The 23,474-nt window shown below is 44.5% G+C and overlaps 1 protein-coding gene across 1 annotated transcript; it reads left to right on the forward strand.

Annotated features, from left to right (window-relative positions):
- Positions 1-7,429: 7,429 nt before the first annotated feature.
- LOC132377472 (oocyte zinc finger protein XlCOF19-like) lies at positions 7,430-8,839 on the forward strand. The gene is made up of 2 exons (XM_059943749.1): positions 7,430-7,698; positions 7,866-8,839. Exons 1-2 carry the CDS (start codon positions 7,526-7,528, stop codon positions 8,278-8,280), a joined length of 588 nt encoding a protein of 195 aa, XP_059799732.1. The 5' UTR covers positions 7,430-7,525; the 3' UTR covers positions 8,281-8,839.
- Positions 8,840-23,474: the final 14,635 nt, after the last annotated feature.

The raw sequence follows: 23,474 nt of genomic DNA on the forward strand, positions 1-23,474 counted from the left end.
TAGTCATGTACAACTCCAAATGCATAACGGGAGTCTGTGTAAACATTCGCACTTTTGTCTGTTGGTCGGATACAGTCAGGATTCCAAGCAAACAGCTCAGCCTTCTGGGCAGAGACAGCTGCTTCAAAAGAGGCCTGCTCAATTACTTCACTGTCCATTACTATCGCATAGCCAAAATATTGTTTCCTTCTGGATCCACAAAAGGGCTTTCATCTTCATAAAACATTGCCTCCGGCTTGAGGGGATATGGTGAAATAGATGGGAGAGTCTGTCCTTCTTTCAGGGTGATCCGGATAGGGGACAGTTGGTGCGGCCGACTTCATGGCTAAAATTGCACAGAGATAGAGTACAGTGTCTTAGGTTCGGTCAACATTAAAAGTGTTTCTTACCAGATGTCCCGTCTTCACCTCAGACTCCTTCCAATATCGGAGTTGGCCCGTGGCCAAGTATTGCCGTTCTCCCTTTGTGCTGGAGGCTTGTTTTGTCAAGTTGGAGGCAAGGAACCCAGGCTCTTCGGCTTGACCCCAGGGCAAACCATAACAGTGGTATGAACCACCAGTCCTGTCTGTCGCCAAAGGTAATCTGGAACTTCGGCCAGTAATGCACTGCCCTCTCTTCCTTTAACCTCTCCAATCACCATGACTGGGAACTGCTGTCCCTCGAGGGGTGCATAATACTGGCTTTCCTCAGTTGAGCACCTCGGAGGGTCATAGCACAGAGACACATGAGGGTCCGCCTCTGTCATTAGGGGTTTAATCGCAATGGAGTCCAGATTAAGTGTCCGCCGCTGGGGGGGGGGAGGTGTCAGTAACTGGGGTAGCTGTCGGTTGTTCACTATTCCCAGGGTGATACCCTTGTCTGTGCATAGAATCTCGACTTCCAACAGACAGAGCAAGTCTCTCTCTGCTAGATTACACCCCCCACTGGTAGTGACTGTAAATGAAACCTCACAGTGGTTCCCCTGGAATTCCATCTGCAGTGGCTGACTACGTGAATATGTACCCAGACAGCCTTCGAACCCGGACAGAGTGATTGTAGCATCGGATAGCTGGAATCCCTTTTCCGATACTATTTCCTGATCGGGAGTGGTTGTGGTTGCCCCCATATCAATCATAAATAGAATTGGAATTCCATCAACTTGCAAAATTACATTGAGCTCTTCCTGAGAGGTGGTTCTCACAGTAGGAAGCATCCTTGCTTGTCAATTTCTAAATGGGTTGTCCCCACCTGTCCATTGGTAGGTTTTTGTTCCCATTTCTGATCCCCAGATATAACCCGCTCACGTCCTTCTTCTCGCTGAACATATTCACCTTTAATATTAGTTCCCTTCAGGATTGATCGGGATTCAAAAGCCCAGTCACAATAATATGTCAAAGCTCATCACATTTGATTTTGGTCATTGTGGGGCCAATCCATATAATTTGTTTTAATCATTTTGGCTAACTTCGTTGGTAAGCATTGGAGCAGTAAGTCATTAAACCTGGGGGACAGGTTCCCATCTTTACAGGCATGGTCTCCTGCAAAAGGGCCATAGCAGGCCTCAAATCTCTCCCAATAGTCCTGTCTCAAGTCCCCAGGCTTTGGTTTGCATTCAAGTATGTTAGTGATGTTTACAGGTTGCTGGAAAGCCCTTTCCAAGGCTTGAATGAAATGGTTTCCTGCCTGTAACTCCTGACAGGTTTGGTATCTCAATTCTGCCTTCCATTTCCACCCCTCATCAGCTGAGAGAATCGGGCAGCAGAGACCAAATAAATCTTGCGGGGTGGCATTGCACATTTGTATAGTACTGTGGACACACTGAGCAAACTGTGCTGGTTTTTCTTTTCTGTCTGGGGCCTGATTCATGATCATTATCATTTCTGGAGGCTTCCAGGGTGCATACACAGGAATCACTGAGGGCTCTCCCTCCTCCTGCTCATGGATTGGGCAGCATTCGGGTGGGCAATTGTCTTTGTGGAGCCATTAACTGGGGTTTTATTGGATTCTTCCCTCCCTGTCTGGGAATAATCCTCTGTATTCCCTTTCTGGATCTCGGGGTAAGGGACCTCCCATTCCCTGCCACCGCTGTTTTACCCGAGCTGTCTCAGTGTCTGAGCTGGGTGGGGGTGGGTACGGTGGGTGCCCACTCCTCATCATGGTCACTTTCCTCAAACAGTGTCGGTATGCCAGACATGGGTTCAGGATCCCTTGTTTCCCTATCAGTTCAAACTTCAGACTGATGTTCCTGCCCTTGTCTCCTATCTAGGCCAACCTTGGTTTGATTACGTTGTTTTTCCTGCTCTCGTTTTTTGGCTCCCATCCAGCCATTTATGTTCTGCTGTTAGCGTCTCCCAACCTTTGGCGTTCCTTCTGCGGTACATAATTGTATCCCTTTCTCACATGCATTATTCCTCCAACTTGCTAATAATATATTGTTCCACTTTACTTCTGCCTTTTTCTTCAAATCCCTTTTCAACAATTTCCACTTCTTTCCTCATTTCTTTCTCCATGTCAAATTTACTGCTTGTTTTCAGGAGATAATATTCCTGGTTCCTCCCTAGTGGCCACATTTTGTTCCCCAATTTCTTATTCAGCACTGCACTCAACATTCGCAAATCTTTTTCCTTGTCTGGAAAACTCTCACTCATATTGTGTAGGGCTGCTCCTGGCCCATTCATATCAATTGATGGCAATTGACCCATGTTTTCCAAGTAATATACCCTGCTAGCACCTCCTGCCCATGTAATAAATTTATCCAGCACATCTGCCTCCTGCCCACTTAGTAAAATTGTGCCTACCTTATACAAGTCTCCTGACAGATTCTTTCTGGATCCCATCTAGGTATGCGAACAGCCTTGGGTGAGGGACCGTACCTCCAAAGGAACTAACAGAGAGTGACAAAAGATAAGTTATCTATTGGGCTCCCGGTCAGTCTCCACAGTCCCCAGAGTGGTCCAGCCACTTACTCCGTCCGTCTGCTTGGCACTCCCTATATTGGGATCCTGTTTGTGATGCCAAATGTTAAAGTTGAATCTGAATTAAACTCAGGAGACCAGCTTCTTAACATCACCACAGTTTATTGTGCATTCTCCTGCAGGAGTTTGAGACCTATTTGTTAAAGGGAAGGCACGTAAGCACTGCCACCATCTGACAAATGGACTGACTTAGTCAGGTTACAGCCATATATTTATACATGGTAATTCCCATACATTACTATTGCAAGATGGTATTTGAACTGGTACGCCCACGAAGTCTGTTATTACGTAGATAAGAGTGTTCTCTAAATTAAGGTTTTAATTACAGATGGATGTACTGTCCAGTCAGCAGTTATTCCCTTTGCAAGGCCCTGACTTAATTACAGACAGATCTTGTTTCCTGTCCTTATCGTCAAACCCTCCTCCCTTTGCTCAAACGAGGGTACAATTTCTATAATGTTATCAACTAACGAGGGTATAATGTTATCAGCTCTCAGTGTGTCTCCCTGCAAGCTGCAGAGAACCGGTACTGAGCCTGTCTTAGCTAACTGTTGAAGACAGTTCAAAAATTCCTTTTCAGTCTCAATTATTCTTTTAGCCAGAGGTTACATAGGTTCAAAATGATTTTCTTTTTCTTTATATTCTCAATTCCTCATGAGGGCTTAGCGGAACCATTTATGTCCAATACAGAAACTGGTGTTACCTGTGTGTATTGTGGCAATACAAATATTGCTGGAGAATTTACAAGTGGGAAGAAGTGGACTGATATTTGGAAATCTGACTTTTAACGTGTAATTTAGCAAGGAAACCACAGATGGACAATATCCAAAAGGATAAAATCCTTTATTCCCCATTACAGGCCTGCTACAGAGGGCAGATGAACTGGATCGAACCAGTCGGAGATCGAAGTTCTTATCAACAGTGATTTGCTAGCTGTTAAAATGAATACCTCTCTGTATAAAATTCACCGTGCACATGTTGTCACTGGGTTAAAAAAAAAAGCACTGTACAAGATTTATGTGCACACTGGTCATTACAAATTAGAGGGGACATTGGTGGGAAGGTGGGGAGACCTCCAGTGTCCCTGGTGCCGTCATCTACAAGATGTGCATCAAGCTGCAGCTTGTAACCCTGCAGTTTAAGGAGTTGGAACTGGAAATGGATGAATTCTGGATCATCCAGGAGTTGGAGGTGGTGATAAATATGACATGAAAAGAGGTGAGTTACACCCAAGGTGCAGGACACAGGAAACTGGCTGAGAGTCGGTAAGGGGAATGAGGTTAAATAAACATTGCAGAGTACTCTTGTTGCTATCTCGCACTTTAGAAACTGTTGGTAGGATTACCTTTCAGAGGAGAGTCAAAGGGATGATCGGGGATTCATTACTTAGGGGAACAGGACAAGAGGCGATTAAATAAATGTGCATTGTGTAATTTATAGGAATTTAAAATAAATAGTTTGTACATCGGACAGTCAATATAACATTAAAATGCATTGTATCAGCATGAATTAATCAGTCTGATGGCCTGGTGGAAGATGATGGCCCAGAGTCAGCTGGTCCTTTTGCTGTGGTACTGTTCCCTGGATGGGAGCAGCAGGACAGTTTGTGATTGTGGTGAATTGGGTCCCCAGTATCCTTTGGGCCCTCTTTACACACCTGTCTCTGTAAATGTCCTGAAAAGTGGGAAGTTCACATCTACAGATGTGCTGGGGTGTCCGCTCCACTCTCTGCAGGTTCAAGTGATTAAGGGAAGTACAGTTCCCATACCAGGCAGTGATGCAGCCAGTCAGGATGCTCTCAATTGTGTTTCTGTAGAACGTTCTGAGGATTTGGGGCTCCATCCCAAAATTCTTCAACTGTCTGATGTGAAGAAGTGCTGCTGTGCTCTTTTCACAACGCAGCTGGTATGAACAGATCATGTGAGATCCTGGGTGATGTTTATGCCGAGGATCTTAAAGCTGTTCACCCTCTTAACCTCAGATCCATTGATGTCAAAAGGGGTTAGCCTGTATCCATTCCTCGGGTCCTCACAATCAGTTCCCTTGTTTTTGTGACAATGAGGGAGAGGTTGTTTTCTTGACACCAGTCAGATGTTGTTCAGACCTCAGATAGAGTCAGCAATCAAATGGCTGAGCATGGTGTGATGAATGTGCTGAGCTGTGTATATCATAAAGCAAGAAGCATCATAGGAAAGCCAGATGTGCTCAGGACAGAGATTTATGATATTGTATCCATTATTGGGAATTAGGATTTAGTCTGAGGGATTTAGAGGAACAAATTTGTAGAGAGATCGCAGACCATGCCAAGAAACGAAGGTTGATCCAGTAAATATTAACTTCCATATATTGACTGGGACTGCCATACTGTAAAAGGACAAGATGGGATAGAGTTTGTCAAATGTGCCCTTAATCAATACATAGAATTCCCAAAGTAGAAGTGTGCAATAAGCTATTAGGAAATTATCCAGGGCTGGTGACAGAAATTAGTGATCATAATGCCATGAAATTGAAAATAAAGATGGAAAAAGAGAGGTCTGGAGCACGGGTTGAGATTCTAAACTGGAGAAAGGTCAATTTTGATGATATCAGAAAAGATCTGACAAGTGTGGTTTGGGACAGGCTGTTTTCTGGCAAAGGAGTACTTGGTAAGTCGGAGGCCTTCAGAAGAGAAATTTTGAGCGTGTGGAGTTTGTATGTGCCTGCCAAAATGAAAGCTGAAAGGTACCTAGTGCAGGGTACCTTGGTTTTCAAGATATATTGAGGCCCCAGATATTTTGTTCCTCTGAATGCCTCAGACTGTTGGGTGCTACCAAGACTCATTAATGACTACAATATCATGATTCCACACATTGAGCTCATCTGACATGTTATTTAGTCATCTTTTGTTGGTTTCTAATTGCTTCTCAGTAGTTTTTGCTCTTTGGCTTTTATGTAGGCTTTGGTTTCTCAATTTAGCCACAATTGTGTCCTTCTGCCTTTTAAATGCTTCCACTTCTTTGGGATGTATCTATCACTCAGCTCCCGAATTGTTCCCAGAAACTCCAGTCATTGCTGCTCCATTCTCACTCCTACCGTTCCCCTTCCAAACAAGTTTGTCCAGCTTCTCTGTCATAGAAACATGGAGAAGTTCAGTATGGAAACAGGCTATTTGGCTATTTGCTGAAAAAACATTTAAGCTGTCTAATGCAACTGCCTGCCATTGTGACTATTGCCCTCTATACCCCTACCATCCAGGCTCCTATCCAAACTTCTTTAAAATGGTGAAACTGCGCTCATTTTCACCACTTGTGCTGGCATCTCATTCCACACACTCACGACCATTTCCGTAAAGAGCTTTTCCAAATGTTTCCATTAAATTTTCACCTTTCCTACTTACCCATGACCAACCCACATAATCTCAGTGGAAAAGGATGCTTGCCTTTACCTTATCTATACCAATATAATTTTGTATACTTCCAGCAAATCCTCAAAGCAATGTATAATTTCCTTGTTTATGTTTAGAGCATGTTTTAGAAGTATAAGATGATGAAGGGCATTAAGTGTGTGGATAGCCAGAGGTTTTTCCCAGTGTTGAAACAGCTAAAACGAGAGGGCATAGTTTTAAGCTGCTTGGAAATAGTTACCAAGAGGATGTCAGGGGTTAGTTTTTTACACAGAGAGTGGTGGGTGCATCGAATGCACTGCCGGCTATTTATGTGAGAGTTTTTCAGTTACTGTGGGGCCAGGCACTCATGCAGCTCAGTGGGAATTGGGAATAATATCAATTTAGAGAGTCAAACTGAGCCAGGTCACAGATTGGAGATGGCAGAAAAGCCCCATTCTTATAGAGACAGGAGGAGCATCAGAGAGTTTGATGGTCATTCCAGATACCAGCACTGTGCCCAGTTAGAAGATGACTTCTCTCTCCAACTTGGGTTGAACCTCACTGTAACAGTGTGATGCCAGATCACACCTTGGCAACTCAAGTGATCTCATCTGAAATGTTGACCTTCACCCACTGATGGATTTTGTAAATCTTTTTACAGGTTAAAAATGACAAGAAATTTGTCTATGGGAATCTCAAACACAACACACCAGTTTTGCTGTCTCTGCCCAGATACTTAAGAAGTGGAACAAGGGATTCACTCAGTCATCACAACTGAAGGTACATCAGAGAATTCACACTGACGAGAGGCCATTCATCTGGTTCACTCTATCATCTGACTGACTGGCACGCCCATCATTTTACAAAGGGGGAGCCCCTTCATCTGCTTAGACAGTGGGACTGGATTCAGTTGGTCATTTCAACTGAAGGTACATCAGCGAGTTCACACTGGACAAGGCCATTCACCTGTTCTGTTTGTGAGAAGGGATTCAGTTGATCTTCCCACTTGTGGACTCACCAGTCAGTTCACACTGGGCAGAGGCTGGTCATCTGCTGAATTTGTGCGGGAGGATTCACTCGATCATCTGACCAAATGGCTCACCAGCGAGTTTACATCGGGGAGCGGCCGTTCACCTGCTCGGACTGTGGGAAGGGATTCACTTGCTCATCCCAACTGAAGGTACATCAGCGAGTTCACACTGGAGAGATGCCATTTACCTGCTCAGACTGTGGAAAGCGATTCACTCAGTCATCTCACCTACAGAGACACCAGTCAGTTCACACTGGGGAGAGGCCGTTCAGCTGTTCAGACTGTGGGAAGGGATTCACTTTGTCATCTCAGCTACTGAGACACCAGTCACTTCACACTGGAGAGAGGCCATTTATCTGCCCAGACTGTTAGAAGGGATTCATTGAATCATCCTCCCTCCAGAGACACCAGTCAGTTCGCACTGGGAAGTGGCGGTTCAGCTGTTCAGACTGTGGGAAGGGATTCAATCGGTCATCTCGCCTTCAGACACACCAGTCAGCCTACACAGGGAGAGGACATTCACCTGCTCGGACTGTGGGAAGCGATTCAGTTGCTCATCCCATCTGAAGGTACATCAGCGAGTTCACACTGGGGAGAGACCATTCACCTGCTCGGACTGTGGGAAGGAATTCACTCAGTCATCCCACCTACGGAGACACCAGCGACTTCACACTGGGGAGAAGCCGTTCACCTGCTCGGACTGTGGGAAGGGATTCACTTGCTCATCCCATCTGAAGGTACATCAGAGAGTTCACACTGGGGAGAAGCCATTCACCTGCTCAGAGTGCGGCAAAGGATTCACTGGATCATCCCAACTACAGAGACACCATCAAGTTCACACTGTGGAGAAGCGGTTCACCTGCTCAGACTGCGGGAAGGGATTCACTCACTCATCTCAACTGAAGGCACACCAGCCAGTTCACACTGGGTAGAGGCCATTCACCTGCTCAGACTGTGGGAAAGGATTCACTCAGTCATCCCACCTACGGAGACACCAGTGACTGCACACTGAGGAGAAGCTGTTCACCTGCTCAGAGTGTGGGAAAAGATTCACTCGGTCATCCAATCTACTGAAACACCAGCGAGTTCACAATAGGTAGAGACCGATTTCCTGCTCAGACTTCAGGAAGAGATTCTCTCAGCCAATTCAACCAAATGTGCATCATTGAGTTCACATTGTGGATAGGCCGTTCACCTGTTGTGAATGTGGGAAGGGATTCACTCAGTAATCTAACCTTGTGACACACTACTAGGTTAACACTTGGGAGAAAGTTTCAATAAGCTGCAGGCTGGATATTTGTCCATCACCGTTGCTGAATGTAATTTCGAGAGTCACTGTCGGTGCTGAACTCTGAAATTATTGTTGCTGCTCCTCACACCCAGCCCTGGTCACTGGGCATGGGAGGGGTTTCTTCTGCTGCACATTCACCTTTAATGTGACTAGAGTTTAATATTCTGGATCTGAGACAAATAAATCATTTGTATTTTAAACTCTGTCTCTGGTACTTAGTGAATTTATAACACAACTAGTGTACAGTAGACAGTCTACTCAGGCTGGCTGGATCCTGTAAGTGATTCAGTTCCTCAACAGGTCTTTTAAATCCTCCCCTGTTGTTCACCGCTTGCTCTCCCTGTGAGATGTTTTTCAAACAGTCACCACACTTTGGGTGAAGAGGTTTCCCTTGAATTTTCTGCAGACTGAAGCAGTCGAGCTGGCTGCATTTCTCCCTGAGGTGCTCTTTGCCCCTCAAATCACTGCACTGTGGAAGAATGGCATTGGGATTTAACCTCCTTATTCACGGCTCATTTCCACATTATGAATCATTTTGCCTGCTTCCAAAGGGTTGCTGGAAAACACCACTGTCCTCTAAAGACTGAAAGCAGAATGGGAAACCATTAGTTGGATGTTCAATGGAGCAGGGTCAGAAACCAGAGGTGGGTCTGCACAAGGCAGAGTTTGGGGCTCTGGATGATGGTCAAGGTAAGAGTAACACAGATATACTTTCAAATTTAACACCTGGATAAACAATCAGCAATTACATTGTCAGTCCCCTTTACATGTTGTATTTTAATATTGAATTATTGTAACAACAGACTCCAACTTAATAACACCTATTTTTATTCTTCATGTTAGTCAAAAATACCACTGGGTTGTGATCAGTATAAACTATCAATGGCTTCTGTACCGGACAAATGTAAACCTCAAAATGCTGTAATGCCAGAATAACTGGGTTACCAAACCAGCAGAGATGGAACGATATGTTGGAGTCTGGTGGTACTGTAGCTAAAGGTGTTTATTAGTAAACTAAGTAATACAGTATCAAAAATGAAAATATACATATAAAACAGGTTAGCAGTAATAATTACAGAAGTGTAAAAAGAAGAATCAAAACCAAGCTATCAAAGTCTAGGGGTAAATGAATAGTCTTAAGATAATGCAGAGTTCAGTTCAGTTTAAGTTGAGGTAGCTGCTGTTGTGACGTGAAAGAGAGAGAGAGAGTGCTGCAGCAGGCAAACCTTCCTTTGTCTTCTTGTTCCGTTGCACTGACGTGGTCATTCGGTTATGACCCCTCTGTTCTCAGCTAAACCGTTCTCCCGTGGTGGACTCATCACTCTGGCATGAGTGGACACACACACAAGCCCCCACCGGTCCTGCCATCACACTGTGAGCTTTGTGACCGATCCCCTGATTCAGTCCTCCAAGCCCCCACCTTCCTGTGGGTGCACAACGTTCTTACAGTGTCTCGTGGCGTGTCTCCCGGTGTCTCAGCAGACCCGTTTTTATCTCCCCTGACAGGGTATCAGCCATCCATCAAACTGGCCACTCCCTGCTGTCTCAGCAGGAATGTTAACGAGCAAAGAAGTCTCCTTGCAGCAAAAGGTAAATAATAAGTGAAGAAACAATAATGCATAAATCATGTCTCTCTCTCTCTCTCCCTCCCTCTCCCTCTCCCTCTCCCTCTCCCTCCCCCTCTCCCCCTCTCCCCCTCTCCCCCTCTCCCCCTCTCCCCCTCTCCCCCTCTCTCCCCCTCTCCCCTCTCCCCCCCTCTCCCTCTCATATAACGGTATATAGAAATGTGCCAAAAAAGAGGGGAGAGTTCTCAGGAGAGCAGTAAGAGTTTATGAACGGGTGTGAGCAAGAATTTGTTCGTCATCCAGAGGAACGATATATTTTCTGTTTGTCCAAATTTCCACTACTTCCTTGGCAGCCCGTTCCACCTATATTTGGGTGAAAGAAGTGTTCCTCACATGTCACACTCTCTCTCTTAAAACCTCTGACCCCTACTCCGTGCCTAATAGAAGACCCTGGCTGTACCAACATCTCTCAGTATTTTACATTAATCTTAAATTTCAAGCCTGGATGTTCAATGTCAATGGGAAAGTTCTAGCCATTGATCCCTGCATCACCCTTGCGAGTATCTCCAATGTAATCATACCCATAATGAAGTGTACCATCAGTAGTGTGCCCACAATGCTAGCTAGGGTCTATCTAATATTCCTAAAAGTTACTTCAAGTTTGTGTTCTGTGCCACAGTTAAGAAGGGCAACTTTTGCATAGGCTTTCCTCACTGTCTATTATCGTTTTAACTTTTCATAATTCATCACCTAACCCAGAATTAAATGCTACCTGGCGTTTACTTACCTAATTTACCAGGTGATCCATATCACTGTACCTTCTAATTTTGCACCTTCCAAACATTTGCAGAATAAGCATTCCCCTTCGCAACTCGATTTAAATCTAAACTGCTTACCTGGATGTCAATCATGCATGGAGCTTGGTAACCAGGGACACCTTCTCTTCGTGATTTTTATAAATGACTTGAATAAAGAACTGATGGGATAGCTTAGTAAATTGCTGATGAAGCAATGGTTGGGAATGTTGTGGATAGTGTGGAGGACTGTTAAAACGAATATCGATGGGATACAAACTGGGCTGGGAGGTGGCAGGTGGATTTTAACCCAGATAAATGTAAGGTGGTTCCATTTCGTAGGTCTAATCTGACAGCAGATTATAGTAATGATAAGAATCTAGACAGTGTGGAGTATCAGATGGATCTTGTGGTTCCAATCTTAGTCCATTTAAAGGTTGATTCTGTTGAAGAAGGCATAGGGTGCATTACCATTCATGAGCCATCTGATTTAGTTCAATGGCAGAGAGGTAGTGTTACAGTTATATAGGGCATTGGTAAGACCCCACCGAGTATTATACTCAGTTCTGGTCACCTCACTGCAGAAAGGATGTGGAGAAGAAATTTACAAGGATGATGCCTGGATTGGGGAGCATGCCTTATGGGAACAGGTTGAGGGAATTCAGCCTTAAAGCGGCAGAGGATGAGAGGTGACCTGATAGAGGTGTATAAGATGATGATAGGCATTGATCGTGTAGATAGTCAGAGGCTTTTTCTTAGGGCTGATATGGCTAACTCGAGAGGGCACAGTTTTAAGGTGCATGGAAGTAGGTACAGAGGAGAGGTAAGGGTTTTTTTTTTACGCAGAGAGTGCTGAGTGCGCAGAATGGGCTGCCAGCGACAGTTGCAATAAAGACTCCTGAATAGGTACCTGGAGCTTCAAAAAATAGGGGGCTATATGTAACCCCAGTCTCTTTAAAGATCCAATCGTGGCCGCCTCCATCGCCGCCGCCGGCAGCCCATTCCACGCACTCACCACTCTCTCCGTTTATATATTAAAAAAATAGTTACCCCTGAAATTTCCTCTGTACCTAATTCCAAACACCTTAAAACTAAGCCCTCTCAAGCTAGCCATTTCAGCCCTGGAGAAAAGTCTCTGCCTATCCTCTCACTATCTTGTACACCCCTATCAAGTCTCCTCTCATCCTCCGTTGTTCCTAGAAGAAAAACCGAATTCACTCAACCTATTCTTATAGAGGGTGCTCCACAATTCAGACAACAATCTTGTAAATCTCCTCTGCACTCGTTCTATGACTTCCATTAGAACAGGGATGGTGTAAGAGGACTGGCGAACTGTTTATGTTCTTCCATTGTTTAAAAAGTGTCCGAAGAGTAAACCTTGCAATTATCGTCAGTGGTGGGTAAATTAATGGAAAGTATTTTTTAGAGATTGTATATATAATTATCTGGATAGACAGGGTCTGATTAGTAACAGCCAACATGGATTTGTGCGTGGAAGTTCATGTTTTACAAATCTTATTGAATTTTTTGAAGAGGTTACTAGGAAAGTTGACGAGGGTAAAGCAGTGGATGTTGTCTATATGTACTTCAGTAAGGCCTTTGACAAGGTTCCACACGGAAGCATAGTTAGTAATGTTTAATCGTAATGTATTAATATTGAAGTAATAAAATGCATTGAACAGTGGCTGGATGCGAGATGCCGGAGAGTAGTGGTGGATAACTGTTTGTCAGGTTGGAGGCCGGTGACTAGTGTTGTGCCTCAGGGATCTGTACAGGGTCTGATGTTGTTTGTCACATACATTAATGATCTGGATGATGGGGTGGTAAATTGGATTAGTAAGTATGCAGATAATACCAAGATAGGTGGCAATGTGGATAATGAAGTAGGTATTCAAAGCTTGCAGAGAGATTTGGGCCAGTTAGAAGAGTGGGCTGAAAGATGGCAGATAGAGTTTAATGCTGATGAGTGTGAGGTGCTACATTTTGGAGGACTAATATAGGACGTGCATGGTAAATGGTACGGTATTGAAGAATGCAGTGGAACAGAGTGATGAAGGAATAATGGTGCATAGTTCCCTGAAGGTGGAATCTCATGTGGATAGGGTGGTGAAGAAAGCTTTTGGTATGCTGGCCTTGATAAATCAGGGCATTGAATATAGGAGTTGGGATGTAATGTTATAACTGTACAAGGCATTGGTAAGGCCAAAGTTGGAGTATTGTGTACAGTTCTGGTCACGGAATTATAGGAACGTTGTCAACAAATCAAAGATTTACTAGAATGTTACCTGTGTTTCAGCACCTAAGTTACAGAGAAATGTTGAACAAGTTAGGTCGTTATTCTTTGGAGAGTAGAAAGTTGACAGGGGACTTGATAGAGGTATTTAAAATTTTAAGGGGGATAGATAGGGTTGACGTAGATGGGCTTTTTTCCATTGAAAGTAAGGGAGATTTAAACAAGAGGAGATGAGTTGAGAGTTAAGGAGCAGAAGTTTAGGGGTAACACGAGGCGGAACCTCTTTACTCAGAGAATGGTAGCCGTGTGGAACGAGCTTCCAGTAGAAGTGGTATAGGCAGGTTCGATTTTGTCATTTAAAGTAAATTTGATTAGTAAAATGGACAGGAAAGGTATGAGGGTTATGGGCTGAGTGTCGGTCCGTGGGAATAGGTGAGCGTAAGCGTTCTGCACGGACTAGAAAGGCCGAGATGGCCTGTTTCCGTGCTTTCATTGCTATATGGTTGTAACATATGTCTCACTTCTTCCGTACTTTTCCCTCAGAAAATATATTTCCAATTTATGGTTCCATGTTGCTGCCTGATGTCCTCATAGTTCTCCTCACTTCAACTAAACGTTTTCCTAACTTGTCTGTTCTTATCCCTCACCAATGCATTGGTAAAGGAGATAGAATTGTGATCACTATTTCCAAAATGCTCTCCCACTCAAAGACCTGACACTTGACAAGGTTAATTTCCCAATACCAGATCAAGTACAGTCCCTCGTCTTGTAGACTTGTCTACATACTGTGTCAAGAAACGTTCCTGAACACACCTAACGAACTCCACCCCATCTAAACCCCTAACTCTAGGGAGATGCTAATCAATATTTGGGAAATTTAAATCTCCCACCAGAACAACCCTGTTATTATTACTCCTTTCCAGAATCTGCCTCCCTATCTGCTCATCTATGTTCCTGTTACTATTGGGTTGTCTATAAAAACATCCAGTAGTTATTGACCCCTTCCTGTTCGTAACATTCACCCAGAGAGACTCTGCAGACAACCTCTCCATGTCTTCCTCCTTTTCTGCAGCCGTGCCTCTATCTGTGATCAACACGCCCCAAACTCGTTTGCCTCCCTCCCTATCCTTTCTGAAACATCTAAAGCTATTCACTTTAATGCGCCATTCCTGCCCCTCCACCATCCAAATGTCTGTAATGGCCACATCATACTTTAAGTGCTGATCCACACTCTAAGTTCACCCGCTTTATTCATGATACTCCTCGCATTAAAATAGACACATCTCAAACCATCAGACTTTGCGCATCACTTCTGTATCACCTTCCTATCTCTAATTCCGCAATATCTCCAAACTTGCTCCATTTGTGAGCGAACTTCCCTTTTCTCCGTCAGTTCAGTTCGTGTTTTCCCCCCAGCAATTCTAGTTTAAAGTCTCCTCAATAGCTTTAGCAAACCTTCCTGCCAGGATATTGGTCCCCTTTTGATCTCCGTGCAACCCGTCCGTTTTATACATGTCACACCTGCACCCGAAGAGGTTCCAATGATCAAGAAATCTGAAACCCTACCCCCTGCTCGAAACCTGCCACGCATTTATCCTCCACCTAATTCTATGCCACGCGACAGGCAGTAATCCCGAGATTACTACCTTTAAGGTCCTGTTTCTCAATTTCTTTTCGAACTCCCTGTAGTCTTCTTCCAGGACATCTTTCCCCCTTTTTCTGCCTATGTCGTTGGTACCAATATGTACCACGACATCTGGCTGTTCTCCTTCCCACTTCAAGGTATCGAGGACGCGATCAGAAACTTCCTGGACCTTGGCACCTCGGAGGCAAATTACCATCCGCGTTTCTTTCCTGCGTCCACAGAATAGCCTATCTGACCTGCTAACTATAGAGTCCGCTATCACTGCTGCCATCCTCTTCCTTTCCCTGCCCATCTGAGCCACAGGGCATGACCCTGTGCCAGAAGTACGGCCACTGTTGCTTCCCTTAGGTAGGCTGTGTCCACCCCCACCAACAGTACTCCAGCAGCAATAATTATTGTCAAGGGGACAGCCACTGTGGTACTCTCTTGAACCCGTTTCTTTCTTTTCCCTCTCCTGACTGTTACCCAATGTTTTCCCGGGGTGACTACCTGTCGATAGCTCCTCTCCATCATCACCTGACCAGACGAAGGTCATCGAGCTGCGGGTCCAATTCCCTAAAGCGGTGTCTAAGGAGCTGCAGCTCGACGCACCTGTGGCCGACCGGGCGGCAGGGAGGCTCTGGGACCTCCCACATCTGACACCGAGCACAGAAAACCGGCCTCACACACATACTCTCTGAGTTTATTTTAAACAGATAACCGGTTTGACCTCGACTCTTTGTCACCGAAGCCCCATTGAGCCAAAGCCTTCCTACTCTGTCGCCTGCTCCTCCGATGCCTGCTTTGTAAATCTGTCTCGCTTTTAAACTCTTCCCGCTGTTCTCAGTGTCCGACCTCCACACGCATGCGCAGTTGTACCCCATGCAAACTGCTGAAAAGATAACAATAACCAAAAAAAAAAAAATCTGGAATTGTTTCAGTAGACTGAGAAAGATAACTGCCCCTCCATTCTTTCCGATGGGAGGGAGGCATAAGAAAGGACATGATAGGTGTTAGCCTGTCCTTCAGTGCCTCAGGCAAAGTCCCGACCTTACCCCAATCCTAAATCTCTGACAAGAACTGAGGATTGCTATCCACTTGCGCTGCACAGCTAACCTGGCGCATCCTCGGCAATCTTGCAAGGGGTTGTGTAAAGCTAAAACAGACTTTTCCAAAAAGTACACCGGCTGTGAGAGATGATTTAAATAGGTATGAGTAAGGGGCCGTGAACACTTTTGAACTGCTAATATTTCCGGTTTTGAATTTCCAGTTTATCATGCTTTACAATTTTCCCTGTTTTTTTTCCCGGGGGGTTAACAAAAATTCACGAATAAAAACTCTGAGTTAAATTGATCAGACTCCCTGGTTGTAATACTGAATAATGTGAACAAGGGATTAGTGACTGAATATATATTGGCGGATGCTCCAGTCTTCGAATTCGTCCCAGTGCCCCCACCTGGGATGCAGCAATATTTGCACGGAAGAGAAGCCTGATAATCTACTCGCTGTCTTGCTACGGAAACCACATGGACATCTGCACTATCCATCGGTTTGTCAAGTCGACCTCGACTGGATAGCAGTCAACAACATCAAAAGTTCCTTATGCATTCTTTTTCATTTTAGTCTACAGGTGCACATCTCTCATTACCCAATGTTCCCAGATCTTGCAACCTTGTTTTTACTCCTCCCAGAGACAGTTTGAATTCAAAACCACTTGGCTTCAAATAACTCTCAGAGATATGTTGTGTACTTACCCCGTCACAGTTTGCACCAGGTTTGTACTCTCCCCAGATCCTGCCTAAAGTAAGGCTCATTAGCCTGCAAAGCAGACACCAGTCTGAAGGAACTCAGCAAGCATCGTTTGAAAAGAGTCAGCAGTTCTAGTTTCGAGCTGAGAAGATGCTATCAGCGATGGAACAAATATGGTGCAGGGACGTGAGGAAATAGTACAAGGCGCAAGATGTTCATTAGATTGTCCTGAGTTTAGCAACATCCATCAAGATTACGTCCTGTAATTAAAAACTGTTCTCCCACTGAAATTCATCAATTATAAGGCTTATGCCCCAGTGCAAGGTCTCTTAAGTGTCCCGAATTCATCTGCTTCTACCTCTAACCCAAGGGCAAATTCCACATGTTTCGCGACATATGACTTGCATTCAATACTTTCTCCCAACCACTGAAATTATCCCCCTTGCTTCGGCCGCCTCCCTCCCTGGGGAAATATCTCTGGCCGTTCATTCGATTTATCTGCTATAATGTTGTATACCTCCTTCAGGCACTTCTCATCCTGCTTCCGTCCAAAGAGAAGATCCCTATGTTATTCAAATTACCCTCACTGGACATGTTTAAAGTAAATTTGTTGTCGAAGTTCATATGTGCCATCATTTGCGAACCTCGAATTTATTTTCTTGCAGGCATACACAGTAAATACAAAGAAACGCAATGGAATCGATGAAAAACAGCTTACAACAAAGGCGGACAAAACGCCAAAGCACAAAACACAACAATAACAATGAATTGTACAAATAAAAAAAACATACATAACAATAAATATGAAATAAATGTCCATAACTGCAGTGGTAGAATACTTGATGTAGGTTCTTTATAAACCAGCTGGGCTTATCCCGTTTGCCTCGAGAGCCTGATCGTTTAGGAGTAGTAGCTATTCCATAACCCGTTGCTGTGAGACGGGGAGCTCCTGTAATTTGTTCCTGCTGGCGCAGTCGAGATGCGAGCATCAACCGGAAAATGGGGGTCTTTGATGGTAAATGCTGTGTCCCTGCGTCCTCGCTCCTTGTAGAGGTTCTCAGTGGTGGGAGGAGTTGCGGCTGTGATGCCATGAATTGCAGTCCAGTGTCAGGGTTGAACAGACCTCTGTTCTTGAAGTTCTTGGTTTGCACTAGTGTTTCCCGGTGGAGTACCGTGCTGGGTGTACAAATGTCAGTGTGATCACTGCACAGGTTTCAGAGTTCTATACGACTGTGCCCGAGAAGTGAAGGTCTAGCTGTTGTAAAGTTCACTGTCTTGGTAAATTAACTGCTGACTATTCTTGTACAGGCTCGTAATCAGGTAATGTTTGTACCATAGTTACACCCTCCTCTTCCTCAACATGTTGAGTTGCATCAGGGTTTGACCCTGCAGGACTGTGTTTGTTTTCTATTTGTCCGCTTCCCTGATGTGCAGCACCGGGCAGTTGTGTAGCTGTACCTGGCAGTGTCCATGCAGTCCGGAGCTGGTTTGTAGGTCCTTGTTCTGTCAGTGTTGGTGGCTCGTGTACTCAGAGGGATGAGTGCGGTCTCTGTTGGGTTGTATATAATGAGGCATTCCTCATGCCTTTTTCTGTACAGAATATAAATGGTGCTGCCAATCTGTGGTCCCAAAGAGCAGAGATGGGTTGCTGGATCTGTGATACACCATTTTATTTCTACTTTTGAGAGCCTTCAAGGTTGTCATAGACTGCAAACAGAGTGATGGTTGTATTATTATGAAATTTGTGGTCATTGCAGGGATGCTTCCAGTCTTCCATGGCACCGGACAAAGACAGTTAAATGTTGTATTTAACACGATTCTGAGTCTTTCCAGTACAGTTTCACGGTTGTGCAGCCGTTTGCTCATACAACTATCCCCATTAAGCATGCTAACAACATTTGTAAAGGTCTGTACCTTTACGGTACAGTGCTACATGTTGTCAATATATGCAACCTTCCAGTATGATAGCCGTTATAGCAAAGATCCGTATCCTTAGAGTATGGTGCAAACTGCTGTAAGAATCAGTTACAGTACGATGCTGGTTGTTATAAAGGTCAGAGCTACAGCAAAAAAAAAAGATTCTCTTGGTTTGTGTCAGCAGGGTAATGCTTACTGAGATGTCTCTCCTTGTATTGGAGTCTTTCTGGCCAGTGTTGTGCTCTGGCAGCACAGTGTGCGTGGAATACAATGCCAGAATTTTAACAGAAGAGTGACCTTATTATACAAACTTGTCCTCTACACCCCAGTAGATGTGTTGTCTCCAGGAGACCACCAAGATTTTGATATGATTAGTGAACACGGTATAATTGTCGGATGATACTCCATTCAACCCAGCAAGTCTATACTAGCTCCTGGTAGAACATTCCCATTGCCCTGTTCTCCACGCTCTTCAAACAGCTCAGCAGTTTATTTATCCCGAATGAACTGTCGAGTTCCACTTTGAACACCCGGACTGTTTGTTCCCACAACACATACAGGCAGAGTCCCAGATCAGAATCGCATTCAGCATAGAACTAATAATTTCATCACATGCCCCTTCGATTCTTTGCCCACTAGGCCTCAAATTATTGACCAATAAACAGTGAAAACACAGCACAGAGAGTCCCCTCAACTCAGTATATGTATGCTGACCATAATGAAAATTTTAACTGAATGTTTCCCTGCAAACATCGATGTCCCTCATGGTTTCAATCACCTTAATGCTCTGAGCTAAAATCACCTCGTCCGTGGTGTCCACACGTCTCAGAATATCACCATATTCCCTTCCATATGTATTAATCTTTAACTGTCTCTCTCGCTCTCTCGAGATTCCTCTCTCGCTCATGCTCCATCCCTCGCCATCAATTCCCGACGTGACACTTTCTCTCTCTCGCTCGCTCAAAATAATTATGTTTTGGTTAATTTGTAACACAGTTAAAATTCTAGTATTGTTTTTCAATCTGTTGTAAAAGTCTGTCTCCTTATAGCAGACTGACAATAGTTATAAAGATCTGTACCCTTACGGCATTATGAGAGATGTTCTCAAGCCCTGCACCTTCCAGTATGACAGCGGCTGTAGCAAAGATGGAAATTCTTACAGTACGGTGACAGCTGTGCCAAAGATCAGTTAAATGCTCCTGCTGGAAAATAGTTGACGGTGATAGACATAAGGAGAACCCACAGGTAGACAAGGATGCGAATAAGTGCGGGAACGAAAAGACCGGTTTTGATGGGAGTAGGAGTGTTTGATACAAACGAAAATATACTCCCGGATCACGCAGCGTATACAATGCCGGAAAGCTGGGGTAACAAGTTCGCCTGAAACCGCAGTTTTAGATGAAGTGAGGTGCAAAGCTCATTTCTGTGGAAAAGAGTAAACTTGCGAAGTTTGGTTCCGGCACCGTTCATTGGACTCTGAATTACTGTGAGTTGTTTTGTAGCGTTTTCAGATTTTAACGTGTTTTCTTTGTAAGATTGCTTATGAAAGAAAAGAATGATTGATAAAAAGCACTTCAGCTTGTAGCGAAGTGCAAGGATTGTGTAAAATGTATAATGAATTATAAACATTTTGAATGTAATGCCGAACTTATTATCAGAAAAGAAACGTAACAAAGGAGATCAAATGTTAGAAAAGCCACTTGGATTCAGAGAGAAATAGCAAACAGGGACTGGATTTGAAATAGGACGTTAGTGCTGAACGTAGAGACGCACTTCCGTATGATTATGACGATGAAAGACAGCTTATTTCCAAACATCTGCAGCGAGCATACAAACAGAGAACGCTGTACTGTTGTCACAGCTCTTACCCGCTTTCCCATTTGCGACTAGCGAGAAAGTAACAAAGTACAGTACAGTCAATTCAGCGTGAGTTCATCAGTATGATGGCCTGGTGGATGAAGCTGTTCCGGAACATGTTCGTGCTGGATTTAATGCTGCGGCACCTGTTCCCGGATAATTGTCAAGATTCTGTAATAATTTGGAATTTATTCATTTCATTGTGATTGTCGATTCTCCGTGATAGATTGGAGTGTACCACGACATGTGTAACAATCATGCTAGCTCAGTAAACGTTTGTCCAGTTTCCTAATTTAATTGCAGGAAATAGGCATTTTGCAATCTCTGGATGTCCAAGTAAATGATTGTTTCAAGTTATGAGCAATCTACTCACCTTTAAAACCGTTTTATTCGAAAACTCCTCTGAATTGCAATTGGACGTTTTCGTTATCTACACAGATGGCCATTTATCTACAAATATTTCAGACCATACTTCAGCTGTTTTCAACATTTTTTTCCAAGTGAAAAGCAGAAATTCTATTTGTGTGGACTCTGTCCGTGCACTCGGCCTGGACACTAATGCACAAAATTAGCAGTGGGTTGGCGACTTTCCGACGGTTTAGAGACGGGCATCTGATTTCCACGACTGATAGATCGCTCCATGAACAATGACACTTCCACAATTTGAGATGAAACAGCTGAAGGGTTTATTTGTAATGAAATCATGACATTTAATGAAGTTATAATTTAGTGGCTTATGGAAAAACAGACTTGAGCGTTGATATTCGACTGGCCAGTCAGTTTAATAAAAAACAACTTCTCAACTGTAAAAGCGACCACTGTCGGTTCAGAGAGCCGAGCAAGGTGAAACTATGAAACTATGACAATATCGGCACCAACATAATTGACAAAAGAAAAAAAAAACACATCACGTAAAAACAATACGGAAGCTGAAGAACAAAACTATCAGATGCTTGAAGCCTCAGAAGTAGAAACACATTTCAGACGAACGTAGCATCTGTGCTCAGGAGAAGTCCAAACAGTACAGCAGAATAAAAACAAGATGACTGCAAAGGTCATTGCCAGAGGCTCAGCAATCTCCTACCTACTCCGCAGTGTAGTCTCGGGTACATCTTGTCAGGTTCCGGTGACTTATCCAACACGCATGACCAATCTTCTGGAATTTTTTGAGGATGTATCTATGAAAATGGACAAGGGTGAGAGAGTGGATGTAGTATACCTGGACTTCCAGAAAGCCTTTCATAGGGTCCCACATAGGAAATGAGTGGGTAAAATTAGAGTATAATGTATTGGGGGTAGGGTACTTGCATGGATAGAAAATTGGTTGGCAGACAGGAAACAAAGAGTAGGGATTAACGAGTCCCCTTCAGATTGGCAGGCAGTGTCTAGTGGGGTACCGCAAGGCTCGGTGCTGAGACCGCATCTATTTACAATAGACATTAATGAATTAAATGAAGGGATTAAAAACAACATTAGCAAATTTGCAGATGACACAAATCTGGGTGGCAGTGTGAAATGGGAGGAGGATGCTATCAGAATGGAGGGTGACCTGGACCGGTTGGGTGAGTGGGCAGATACAGTTTAATGTGGATAAATGTGATGTTCTTCACTTTGGTGGCAAGAACAGGAAGGCAGATTGCTATCTGAATGGTGTCAAATTTGGAAAAGGGGAAGTACAACGAGATCTAGGTGTCCTTGTTCACCAGTCACTGAAAGTAAGCATGCAGGTACAGCAGGCAGTGACGAACGCTAATGGCATGTTGGCCTTCATAACAAGGGAAGTTGAGTATAGGAGCAAAGAGGTCCTTCAGCAGTTGTACAGGGCCCCGGTGAGACCACACCTGGACCACACCTCTCTCTCTATCCCTCGTCCCTTGCTCATCCCTACTGTTCCTCTCCCTCTCCCTCTCCCTCCCTCCATCGTTTTTCAAGTGAATTCAGGGCAAGTCAAGTAGCTTTTAAATGTCATTTCCACCATGATCTACTGGTAGAGTACGGAGAAAAATGAAAGAACGTTCTTCCAGGATCCCTGGCTCTACATGAAACAACACAAAACTATACTGGACTACACACCGACACAGGAATACATGAAGTGCACAAAACAGTGCAGAGCAGTACAATAACTAATTAATACATAAATAATAAACAGGCAATTGGCACTGTGGAGAACAAATTTCAATCTAATACTAATTGATGTAGATGTCAGTCTGGACTCCGGGCATTGAGGTTCTGATAGCTTGGGGGAAGAAACTGTTGCACAGTCTGGTCGTTTGAGCCCGAATGTTTCGGTACCTTTTGCTAGATGGCAAGGGGGAGGAGAGTTTGTATGAGGGGTGAGTGGGGTCCTTCCCAAATCTGTTCTCTTTGCGGGTGCAGCGTGTGGTGTAAATGTCTGTAATGGCCAGACGAGAGACACCGATTACCTTTTTCAGCTGACCTCACTATTCGCTGCAGAGTCTTGCGATCCGAGATGGTGCAATTCCCGAACCAGACAGTGTGACAGCTACTCAGGGTGCTCCCGATACAGCCTCTGTAGAATGTGGTGAGGACGGGAGGTAAGGGGTGGGTGAAAGACATTTCTGAGACTTTGCAGAAAGTAAAGACGCTGCTGGGCTTCCTTGGCTATGCAGCTGGTGTTGATTGACCAGGTGAGATTCTCCGTCAGGTGAACATCAAGACATTTGGTGCTCTTAATGATCTCTACCGAGGAGCCGTCGATGTTCAGCGGGGAGTGGTCGCTCCGTGCTCTGCTGAAGTCAACAGCCATCTCTTTTGTTTTGTTCACATTTCGAGACAGGTTGTTGGCTCTGCACCTATCATAAGGCGGGGGGGGGGGGGGCGGAGCGTTGAGACTGGACCCAAGTGCAGGACGCAGACACTGAAGTACTAGGAACAGGGCGGGACAAAGCTTAAGAACTGGACAGGTTGCAGATCGTGGCGTTCGTGGCGATTCGGGGGTTCTTGCGGCTTGGCTAGACGATTGGGATTCTCGCGGCTTAGCTAGACGCTCGGGATCCTCGCGGTTTGGCTAGAGGCTGGGGGTCGTGGGGCTTGGCTTGAGGCTGGGGGTCCTGGGGCTTGGCTTGAGGCTGGGGT

Source organism: Hypanus sabinus, chromosome 18, assembly GCF_030144855.1.
Source record: "Hypanus sabinus isolate sHypSab1 chromosome 18, sHypSab1.hap1, whole genome shotgun sequence".
In the NCBI taxonomy this organism is placed as follows: domain Eukaryota; kingdom Metazoa; phylum Chordata; class Chondrichthyes; order Myliobatiformes; family Dasyatidae; genus Hypanus; species Hypanus sabinus.

Bases quoted from the DNA above. Each gene is read 5' to 3' on its own strand.
- LOC132377472 (XM_059943749.1), top strand. From the start codon at position 7,526: ATGCCATTTACCTGCTCAGACTGTGGAAAGCGATTCACTCAGTCATCT. The intron at 7,699-7,865 runs ATTTATCTGCCC...CAGGGAGAGGAC, and splicing joins CTTCACACTGGAGAGAGGCC to ATTCACCTGCTCGGACTGTG.